Source organism: Limulus polyphemus, unplaced genomic scaffold (assembly GCF_000517525.1).
Source record: "Limulus polyphemus unplaced genomic scaffold, Limulus_polyphemus-2.1.2 Scaffold143, whole genome shotgun sequence".
Taxonomy (NCBI): domain Eukaryota; kingdom Metazoa; phylum Arthropoda; class Merostomata; order Xiphosura; family Limulidae; genus Limulus; species Limulus polyphemus.
The window spans coordinates 489491-502082 of record NW_013665753.1 but is presented as its reverse complement, the minus strand read 5'-3'; the positions used below and the strand labels follow the sequence as shown (position 1 = coordinate 502082).

Sequence of the window (12592 nt, the reverse complement as noted above, 5' to 3'; positions counted from 1 at the left end):
GCACAGAGCAATTAAAGCAAGCATTATTCTAACCAAAATCTGTGTTTTACGCATATTTGTGTTTTAAACATTAATAAAATCACATTACATAAAATACACTATAAAACAAGTGAATGACTTGCATAAAAAAAATACCACGTATTGTGCATGGAATGTTTGTTTCACACTAGCTTTACATCCAACTAAATCTTAAATCTTCTTGTTCTGTGGGGGGTGGTTTACCCATATACTATCATTCCTCTAAGCAAAAAATACCATACACTCTAGGTATTTTCTTTAGTCTCAGTTAACATGGTTAAAATATATTGTGTATGTAACTATGTCTATCTTTTGAGTAAACTAAGTGTACAATTATAGAGTATTACACAGCAAGGCTAAATTAAAGGCTATTTATGTGAACTACAATTAATCATCCTTAACTGATATGTTAAATCTTTAAAAAGTACATTCACATACCTGAGCAGACATGTTTATATTTAATACACTGAAAGAAGAGTTATCAAGTTCACTTAGTACGCAGCCAGCTACCAAACTTTTTCCAGTCCCAACTGGTCCAACAATCAATACAGGATGTCCATTATGGATTAGATTACGAATTAAAAACTGGTATCTCACAGTGTCAACTGTTGGCACTACCATTTTGTAGAAAGGCACACTATAATAAAGAAAAAGTTAGGTAAGTGTTTTTCAACAGGACATGAGTTAAGAAATAGATAAGAGTTGGAAAATCATGTTAAAAGAGCTTATGGTTATAAATTAAATATATAACTAAATATTTGGCAAAGAAACAAATGTGATATTGTGCCATTTTCAAGAAGAATAAAATGTATTACTAACAGTTATTTTTAAGTTTGAATAACAGTAACTTCTTATTAAAACTAATATAAAAGAGCTTAAAAATAATGGCTAACTACTATAAATATCTGAATGCCCTTCAAGGTTATATGCAATATTAAGTTAAAACTAGCTTTTCAGTTAATTTAAATTTCTCTGTTTGTGTGTAAAGTGTGAGCCACATGTTTATACATGTTTATCATGCTATATTTTTTAAAGGTCTTTGAAAATCTTTAAAATTACCAAACCATATTCACATACAGTAAAAATGTAAAAAATGAGTAAACAAATGTCTTGATGTACACTGTATCAGTATATTTAGTGAAGTTTACAATGAGGACCACAGATGTAAGATAGTACAAAATTTAGGTTGATCCACATTCAAAAGTTAATGATTTTAAATAAGGATAAGTTTCTAACTTGAAACGAGATAAAGGTTAAACGTTTGTGATAAAAATCATTCTCAAATACATATGTCTTTCACTAAATTCTTCTTAATTAGTCCATTAAGCATTTCAAATCAGATCTGAATTGATAGTTTACATATAACTGATTTGAAACCCATAATGGACTACTTTAAAGGGAATGTAAAAAAACACACATGCAAGGTATAAGAATATTTTTACTATAAATATTAGACTCATTATTTCTACTGTTTCACTACCTTGCCAGCTTTTAGTATAAAACATTATACTATAGATAAAAGTTTATTTGTTCTGAAACTAAACATAAAAACAAAGCTGCAAGTTAAACAATACTTGGGGTTATATTTCCACTGATCCTTTAGTCTGTCTTGCCACAGTACCCAGGTAGAGTGTTGAATATCTACATAGTACTCATATACAGTGTCCTGGTTAGGAAATGATCCTTCTACTTCACGCATACAGGAATCTATTTTTTTACGCCCTTCCTCATCTACTGTCCCACACACAGTCCACAGTAAACAAAACAAGAAGAGCAGCTTTAATGTTGCACTGAATTGGTTACTGGAAGACTGAAACTGTGTATGAAAAATAAAATGGGTTCATCCAATTGAAAGTAAGTCCATTTTTTGATTCATTACTAGAATGTTTAAAATTCAAATATTTCAAACTGTATCACTTATCGACACTGTACAAATAAGTTAAAAAATAACTGGAATTTGTCATATTTAACTATAACTGGCCACCTATTATGCCAACTATCCATCTTCAGTTCATTTATATGCATATTGTTCATCTGATGATTTATCATGTGATCTAAAATACAAATAATTGATCATTCAGCCTAGAATTGTAATCACACACTTGTTATAGCATTAGGTAACTGTAGATTTTGGTATTTGGTGATATTTCACTTTGATATGGAATGTGGTCATCATGAACAGCAAAGTCAGCCTGACACCAATGCTTCAAGAAGCTATTATCTAATGCCACTGCTGAAAAGTTTTGAACGTGCTACAAGCCTTGAAAAAAACTCCCACTCCTATATGTATTAATGAGCATATCACATAAAGACCAGTGTTGTGAAGTTTAATTCTAACTGTCTGTATATTGATAGTGCATTTATCTGCAGTTGCAAAAATCTGATCCAATCTTACAGCAGGTACCCTAAGATTACAGGAAATCAGAGTCAATAGATAGCAGTTGTGTGTTTGCATTGTGGATGATGGTGTACACAACTGCATTTTGTGTGAAATTTTGTCAGTCTCATTCTTCATAGCCCAATTGTTGCACCCTTCAGGAAACACACCCACATACAAGAACTGCAAACCTCCCATTTTTGGGAGTCCAGACTTCCCTACTTTGCCAGAAGTCCTTGAGATACAACATTTCTAAATTTTGTACATTAGTAACATAAGAGATGTTTAGACTCCAAGCCATAACTGTGAAAATGAATACTAACAGATTCTGTTTGCAATGAATACTAAGAAATAAATCTTCAACTTTAACATTAAGCTCAGCTTCACCTATGACATTGCAACTAAAACAAATTAATAAGAGATTATGTTAACTTTATAAAATATCTTATAGTTCATTGTTTTTATTAAGCATGTTTCACCATTTATAGGAAAAACTTTTGTGAAGCTTAAGTGTCATTTTAAAGATAAAAGCAAAGAAATCAAATTTTTTCAGTCTCTTTTTAATAAAAAATCTCTAAGTTAACCAGACCACATACAGTATTTTGCCTCTGAGAGGCATATATCTGGTACTTCTTCAACTCTCTTGAAAGTTTTATGAAATATGAACTGTTGCATGAAGTATCCAATGGTTTATCAACCTCAAAACTTAAAAGAACTGGAGATCCAATGATTTTCTTTTTTTTGGTAGATGGAGACATATTTTACTAAACGTTGCCTGAGGTCATGGTGTTATTGCAATAAAATATATAAATAACCATTACAAAACTAGTAATCATCAAGACAGCCAGCTGATCTTCTGTCAGAGTTGCACATATCTTGGATCACAGATATCGGGTGCAGTTTCAAAGCTTATTTGCAAGTGTAAGGTAACAAAATGCTCAACATGCTACTAATGCAGCAGATGTGAATGCAATCATGATGAGATACCAGTTGCAGAGAAAGCAACCCTGTAATACAGGCCAAAAAAGAATTTCTATTGGTGCTAATACTAATGCTAATGACCATAGAGAAGCACATATAACTAAAGACCAATTATGTTCACAGAACTGTCAGAAGATGAAGACAGTCATGCCTAGAAAAGTGATAGTGGTAAACTTTGGGAAGATAAAAAATAATATGATTATTATATCCACAGAAACAACCACAAATAAAAGACTTCTCGGACCAAGCACTATAGATCACATATCTTGCATGGACCATACTTTATTACCAAAAATTACACAATTGGTTCAGTTGACTAAGAAATTCATTCTTAATGAGTACTTAATGATTATTATAGATTACTATAGTTTTGGACCAGTTTTGACTATTATATTTTGAAAGATACATACATTTTTTCAGCTTAAGGATCTTAAGCTTGGAACAAACTAAAACTAGCTTCATGAGTCTAAATGGAAACTGTATCAATTTAAACCTTTCACATTGGTTAGGTCAAAGAGCATATGTCACAGCCTTTTACAGAGTTACAACTAAAATTTAATTGAACTACTTTATTATCAATGTAGAGTTGTAATCAAATAAACTTGACACCAAAACATTGTTAATAAACTGTATCAATTTAACCATTTCACAGTGGGTAGATCAAAGTGTGCATGTCACAACCTTTTACAGTTACAATTGAAACTTAAGTTATTGTATTATCAATGTATACAAATAAAATTGGCATCAAAACATAATATATTTTATTATTATATAATTTTTAGTTTTAATTTTATAAAGCAATATTTTAAAAAATCATTAATCTCCCCTAGTATGAGAATTCTCTAATTTATTTACTACCTGTCTGAAAAGTATGGAATTTAACGTAAATTTCTTATTTTAATATAAATATTACTCAGGGAAAGCATAACTTTTATAGCCTTCAATTGCATTTGTTTACAGAGTTATTAACTAGAAAATCATATCCACTTGCCATGCCCACTTTTCACATACTCTGTTTCACAAATTGCCAATAGTTCTCTCTGAAGCTTTACACTATATAATTTATAACCAATAGAAAGCCTAAGTTTTAATCCATCAAATGATGCATTATATTATTTTTTTTCTATACAGGGCATTGTCTATTTCATCATTCCGTTTCAAAGTTTTTGTCATGGGAATCACATTAATAAGTTTAGCTGAATCTTTAAAGGCTTTTATCACATAGCTAGAAAGTCAGAAAAGTTATAATTTTCTTACACTTAAAAAAATTAAAAAAAGATACTTACCTCCTTTCACACAATAGCTTTTTTTGATCTTCCACTGCCTTCTAACGCATTGAAAATAAATTATTTTCACTCGACGCATTAGCCTTTATACTCCATAAGTTCAAGCTGCTTATTTAGCATTCATAGAGTATATGACTACCCTCCAACGACAGGAGCATGACACACTCTCCTAGAGCAGCTGGCTCCCTCTGTACCACTTTATGTGAACCTCACTTTCGAGATTACGCCCAGAAGAAATAGAAGAACACCAGACATGGGGAGGAAAGATGGCAAGTGTGTCAGGAAAAGTATCTTTCGGAAATTTATTTTCAGTGTAAGTGAATTATAACTTCCGATACGCTGAAAACAATGTATCAGGTGTAAATAATCAACATGAGTCCCACTCCATCCTCAATCATACAAACTTGACCAGAAACAAAACAACTCTGGTAAGATAAGCATCACAAGCAGTATAAAGAAACAAAGGTCACAGATAAGTACTCCAAACCCACACGAAAAAAGGGAAAGCCAATGGCCAATCCACGTAATTATGAAGATGGAGGCATTCAATGAGACATTGCTAGGTATCTACTCAACCCCAACTGTACAGATGAGGTTCTGTGTCCCATCCTCAGTATTATGAGGAGGAAAACCTCACGCAAGATCAAAACCAGTATATACAGTGTATGGTGGCTAGGGCAAGCAGACCATTAGTAACATATACACCAACCCCTCCTGTCAGCAAACAGAGCATTATACTACAATCAACTGGAATTATGATGACAAAATAAGCAAATGGCATCTGCTGGACAAACTTCCAAATTAACTGAAAGAGACAGGAAGTAAAACAAACTAAACCCAGACTAACAGAGCTGTGTCTAAGCCTCAACTCAACCATAAGAACAGGGAAGAAACATCATGTCCCTGGCATTATGAGGAGGAACCATTATGTTCAACCACAGGAACATGGCGTTACATGTCTAGCAATTGGTATTACAAGATGGAAGAAGTCACCCAAGCTCAACCATAGGAGCAGGGAAATGAAACATCCTACAATCAGAATTAGAGAGAAGGGATCATCTACCAGTCTCTACCCTATGAACAGGGTGCTATCTATTAGAAGCTGGTATTATTAGGAGGATCCAGCATTGGTTGGTACAGCTCCCATCAACATCAGGACACCTGGAATTAAATCATCAGTGTGTAGAAGGAAAAGAAAAGAGGATTCCCAGCTTCGCCCTCTTCTCAACATAGTGATGTGACATGTAATGTTAAGATGTGTGTCCTACACTCATGAGAAAGCCTGCATGATCCATCACCCCAATGGCTAGGAACTAGGAAGGACTCCCAAACTCAAGGAAAGGAGGGGTAAGGGGCATTGGAGAGTCCAGAGGAACATCACACCAAGAAAATTATAATGGGTGACTGTAAAATCCAATTTTGAAGAGCAGACCACTCCTGATTTATTCAATCGAAGAAGCAGCAGAGATGGGCAGCAATCCCCTTCTGCTTTACTCATGTCAGTTCATGAGTGACGGTCCACCAACTACGTATCAGAATTCAACATATAGAGAAATATATATATACACAACTAGTTAAGCCGCTAGTGATCTTCCTGGACATTATATCTCAACAGTGTGCACTATAACCATAAAGGTATTTGGTATAAGTTTATAGGAAAACATATCTGACTAGGCAATACTGACCACTGAGTGGGATCCAAAAAGATATCGAAGAAAAAGGAGGCCCTTGAAAGAAAACACTTACCTAAGTGAGAATCATACCGATGCGTGTTGAATTGCCACAGGAGGTAGAGAATATCCACCAGAAAAGGACAAAGCCAGATGATGTAGGTAATGAGCAAAAAAGTTATGGGAAGTTGTCTACATTCCAGCACCTCCTCCATCTACGGTTTTCTTGGGAACAATGAAGAGTCTAGAATAAAAACCTGGTGAAGTGTGTAAAACAGGTTTTTGATGGCCTGCTGAGATGGTAGGTCCTGATCCACTTCCAATAGATGCTTGCTGGTCAACGGATCCTAATGCAAAAAGAAGGAAATGGGTATAGAAGAAACAGGAAGTGGGGAAAGAATGAGATCACAAATCCTTCCGATGAAACTTGAAGAACCCAATGATCCTAGACAAAAGGATGCCAGTGATGAAAAAAATCGGTAAGTCAAGCTCCCGCTGGGTAGTCACTGATACTGTTGGCGACGTGAAGTGCGTTGTCAAAGAAAACGGCGAGATGAGGTAACCCAAGCAGGAGAGACAGGTAAGGGTTGGGAAGGAGAAGGACGAGAAGTTGTAAAAAGTGCCATACTGGGCTCCAACTGAGACAAGCCAGTAACAAGAGTGTAAAGGGTAAACTGTTGTTGTAGTGATGCAACTCATGACTCCAAGGAATCAGGGATCATCTTCAATATGTAATGCTGCAAAAATGGGTCCATACATAAATTCTAAAGATAAGATACTGGTAAATGGACATGAATGATGGTTGCATAATGACAGAGAAGGTCCCAACGACAGAGAAACCATGTATGCAAAACCAGAACCAAAGACGACAAATGAGCCAACGAGGAGGAAAGAAGGGAGGGGATGTCCCCAGAAAACCCCTCAAGATTTTGGTGGAGAGCCTCAGAGAAGAGATGGATGATAGAGAAATACCATAAAAGTTGTGAGGATAAGACGAAGGTGGGAAAATTGGGCATAGGTTAGAGGAGATTTGAGGACCACCCCACCAAACAGGTAAAATAGAACCTAACAAATGTTGGTATAGAAAAAAGGACAGTCTGTATGATGATAAGCAAGAGCAAACTGATCGAAAGCCTGTGGGAGGCAAAGTATGCTAATCCACTCACTTAATTGTGGGGTAAATTGGTCAGCATATACCTGAATATCTGGGGAGGGGGAAAAATCAAATAGAGATATGAAGATTGGTTATGTAGTAAGGAAGGACATGGTGCATAGTAAATAGGGGTAAAGGATAAAACATCACATACCTGAGAAACAAAATCCAAAAAAACATAGTAGGCCTAACTGACTTCTCGGGAGGGGCATGGGAAGGCACTGCAAAATCAGGAGGGGGGAAATAGGGAATCATAGATCTCGTTAGCCTGAACAGGCTCAACATGTTCACATGGAAGTGGGGCAAGATTCAAAGATACAGGTTGTCCCATGTAATGTTCAATCTCCCCACGAATAAGTGCTGATAAATCTCCTGCTGGGTTGCTTAAAACAGGGGAGACCGGTGACATAGCACTAGTTGCAGCTTTGGAACTCATATAAAGAAGAGTTAACTAAAATTGAAATTATTAATAATAATGTGACTGCAATAAACTGGGATTAAATTAAAGTGAAGAAACAGTCTTAATAAACTTGGAAGTAATTTATTTGAAAACCATTTCACAAGTATACTAAAGTTGAATGTGAAACTGGAAACAAACAAAGGAGCATGTCCAAGCACAAGCGCTGCCAAATCAGAAGTGTTAGTTCAGTAGAGGCATATAGAAGGACTCACATGTGTCATGTGAGTATGTTGGTGGAGAAGTGATGCACGATGATTTGCATGAGAGACATGATGGAATCATTTGATTCCAATAGGGGGTAGCAGAAGACTTTTGGCATGAGAAAAGAAAAAAGTTTACATATAGAGGGTAGCACTGGATGAGAATAGCTAATCTTCTGAGAGGAGGGAAGTACCATATCGGAAATACATGATTTTTTTTTAAATATTGCCTCTATTAAGATATAGATTATTCGTTAAGGTTTTATGCGATACTAATTGGTATAACATAAACAAAAAGTAGTTTAATAACATTTTGAATGTAAGACATTAAAACCTTGTGCAGTAAAGGATACCCACTAACTACTTTCAGAGTTACAGTATGTATGCCTTCATGTTTACAAGATTGTGTAAAATACACAAACTTATTGTGAAAGGGTTAACAGGTGAGTGTTTTACAGCTGTTTTAACCATTTAAATGTAATATTTCTCACAAACGTTATAATTCAAAAAATGATCTTAATTCAAAAGATTTACATTTTCACGAATTTTTGTGAACACCACAGGTACATTTTTTTAGATTTCATCCAAGAATTTGAACATGATGACCAAAACTTATCAGAAATATCTTAAGAATAATTACCAGTTTAATACTTAAGATAGGAATACTTACAGTCTTATTTTTCAACAGAAGACAATCAAGAAGTTTACAGAGAGACATTATTCCACATATTTCTGTGACTAGAACCAATTCAACACAATTTCTTCTCTTGAATTCTGTAAACAGGGGGACATACTTATTAAACAGGTGTCGTAATTCATTGGCCATGCTGGGATCTTTTAGTTGTAGCCAAGACTCAACATAAGTCTGCCAACCTAGTCTAGCATAGTCTAAATAAACCATTCCACATCGAGATACAGTAGCTGGAGATGCAGCAGCCAGATCTTCTACCTCAAATAGCATTGATACCTGTATAAATTTGTACAAAAAGTTATCATGTTATTTTCACCAAATGATTGTTTTCAATCTTTTGTTAATTTTCTGCATTACTAAAGTTAACAATTTTCTAAAATGAAAACATATTTCCAATAATACTTACCCCTGCTGACACTTTGCCTATCTAAGTATTGGTCTCACATGCTCCAGTCTTTTATATCCCACTTAAATGCCCTTTGCAATACCTAATTTACAAATCTATCCACCCACTTCAATTTGCCCTCTATTCTGACACTGTATATAAGCACCTCACTCAGATAATGTAATCACTTTTTCAAGATTTACACCATCCCAGTCACTACCACCAGCTTTTATTGGGGAGAAAGGGTAGGAGAATGTCAGTGAAGGTAAGTATTATTGAAAATATATTTAAATTTTAGGAAAAGGTTAACTTCCAAAACATACTTACCCTCTATTGACACTTTAGCTAGAATCCCACATTGAGAAGGTGGAGGGACCAGTGAGACCCCATACAGAAAGCCTCTGTATAGAAGAGGGGGTGTACCAAGATAAGAGTGGTACCTAAGTGGGGAAACCACACTACATCCAGAACTTAATATTGGTATCAAAGGTGGAATAGTACACAAGTAAATAATATAGGCCAGCTTCAACCACATAGCTGAGTTCCACAACTTGGGGTTGGGATTAAGGGGTCATGGTCCCTATATTCCTCGTTGGTGGCTAGGGCAATTGGACGGCAATGTGATATATAGATATACTGTTGATTGGATCCCAACCTATAGCCATAGAGTGATACATTCCAAACCACTGAAATTACAATGAGAAAGAAAGCACCACTGAAGTGGACAAACTTACTGTTCCACTTGAAGAAGTCCAAAAAGCCCAATCCCAGACTCGGAATGATGGCATCATATATGTCTTACTCAACCAAAGGAACAGACCTTATCTGGTCTGGAATTATGAACATTCATCCTCAACTCTCCAATTGAGTGGGAGAGGAGCATTCTACTTACCCCCAGAATTATGAAGAGGGCATGGAACACTGTGTTCAACCATGGACCTAGGATGGGACCACTTCATGTTTGGAATTATGAGAAAATAGTGGATCCGACACTGTTCATAAGAAGGCCCAAGCACACCAGATAGTATAGGGTCAAATCTGAACTGGTATAATGAGAATGCTCCCATGTAGGCCGGAGCTGCTCTGACCGACATCTGGGAAATACAACCAGGGACCTGGGTAGGAGAGTTCCCAGCTTTGCCCTCTTTTCCAAGACTGGAAGAACACACTTGAACACTCTGAAGGAAAAAATTCTGTCCACCACCCCAGTCACTGTAAACTGGGTGTGGTAAGGACTCCCTAGCTTCACCAGTAGAATCTGGGGGGGTAATGCACATTGGTGGGTCCTGAGGAACAGTGCTCTGGAAACAGTGCAATAGGTGAACCAAGTTCCCTAAAAATTTTAAAAGCAAACTGACTCCGATTTATTCAATCCAATGATTGGCAGGGACATGTAGAATCCCCTTCAGCTTTACTCATGATAGTTTATGAGTAGTGGTCCATTATAATATGGTATTACCATCTGTTAATGTGCCTAAATGGTCTTATGGAACACCTCATTTCTACAGAGCCTGTTGCAACCAGAATTGTAACCAAATGGGTTGCTAGTGTGGAACTGGATTGATAAAAGCACACCAGTCTGGGTAACACTCACCACAGAGTGGGATCCAGTGAAAGCAAAATGTAAGGGATTCTGAAGAAGAAAGAATGAATAGGATTAGTTCCTCCTCCATATAATCTAGCAGATGTTGTTAAAACGGCCATGTGAGTAGTGGAAAACCCCTAGAAGAAAAATTGCCAGATCATATAAAGAATGTAAGGGAAAGGAATTAGGAGAAGTCCATTTTCTCGCCTATAAAATGTCCCCCGGGAAATCAAAGAAATAAGCAGTGAAAGATATAAATGTACTGAAGCTGATGGGATGTAACTTTCAGAAGATTCCTAGTAAAAATCCACAATATCCAACCTGGATATTTGCAAAACCACCTCCAAAGAAGTGGGGATAAAGCTTTGGAAACTGAAGTATCCCAAAGAATACAGAGATGAGAAATATCACCATGAAAGGAGTGCCTGATAGGACAAAACAAATGATTAGTGTATGATCAATTGTAGAAGTGAGAAATAGTGGCAAAAAAATTGTCAAGAGGGATTTATCCCCTTCCCTGGTGGCCAAAGACTTACAAATGAAAGGACCTATCAGGGTATAGAAGGACCTAAAGGGAGAGAGAGAGAAAGTGTCCCACAAACATGCCAATAACTCCATCTGATGACATCAGCATGTCAGCAACAACAAATACCCATTAAGGAAGAGGTGGTATATAGTACAAGAGACTAAAGGCTCAAATGGTTGTCGAGACAAGGCATTTAGTACCACCTTAATATCTTGATTAAGTAATGGATAAGGACATTTCGGAAGAAGGCTGGATAGCACATTGGGGAGTCCAAAACCTCCAGATGTTTAGGTTAACTAAAAGGAGATGAAAAAGTTGTCTGACCTAAACAACAGAAGACAAAGCTAACCTCAAGTAAAAAAACAGGCCAAAACAAAATATGGTGAACATGTTTGTTAAAGTGGGTACAAACTCCTTGTGAAGCACACTTCAGGCAAATGTAGACATTAAACTCCAATGAAATGAGAAAAGTCTTGGTGTAGAACGTGGGGTTTAGGATGCCTCAATAAAGATAGCCAAAGAGGAAGATGCAGAGGTGGGCTGACATGAAGAAACCGTAGAAGAGGAAATCATGGATAAGCTGGCCAATCTAGGCTAGCGACATCTCGCAAGTAGACGATCGAAATATAGTCAGAACTCTGAGTAACAGATGAAGTGAAGGAAAGTCATAGATGTGCAAACTCATCCAAGCAGGACTGAATGCATCTACCATCCAAGTCTGACGATGAGGTAGTGGAGCCTCCAAAGCTTGCAGCTGAGTATCAATGAGTGGCTAAAGCTATCCTTGGAGGTCCAAACTGAGAATAAATCTATTGGAAAACCACACAACAAAGAATCCATTTGGTCAGGAAAAAGTGAGGATTGAGACTGACAATCTGCTAGGAAATCCATCACCCCCAGAAAATGACAAGCCAGGAGGCTGATATGATTGGAATATGTCCCATAGAGAAATAACCAAATTGAAGAGATCACTGGAATTGATGAAATGTCTCATGAGGATTTACCCATGCAAGAAATCTAGACCTTACACTATTGCCAGTTTGAAAGTGATCAAATGAACCAACCTGGAACCCCACGGATCGAAAAATTAAGTGATGTTAGTCTGTGGAATTGAAAAAATATGTCCACCTGGAGGTGGAAAGCCAAATCATGCCAACAGACAAACGAGGGTACAAGGTATATTTATCCCCTGATGTAAAAAGCAGGAAACCTCTACAATAATCAAACCAAGAATATCAGGTGAAAGAAGGAAAAACCTAA

General features: G+C 36.4%; 1 protein-coding gene across 1 annotated transcript in view; it reads right to left on the bottom strand.

Annotated features, from left to right (window-relative positions):
- LOC106474875 (dynein heavy chain 2, axonemal-like) overlaps positions 1-12592 on the bottom strand; it is a 192529-nt gene that overhangs the window by 114563 nt on the left and 65374 nt on the right. The window contains exons 29-31 of the mRNA XM_022380112.1: positions 8816-9112; positions 1593-1834; positions 457-655 (exon numbers count right to left, since the gene is read on the bottom strand). Of these exons, the coding sequence (XP_022235820.1) occupies positions 457-655; positions 1593-1834; positions 8816-9112 (738 nt within the window). The remainder of the gene's footprint in view (positions 1-456; positions 656-1592; positions 1835-8815; positions 9113-12592) is intronic.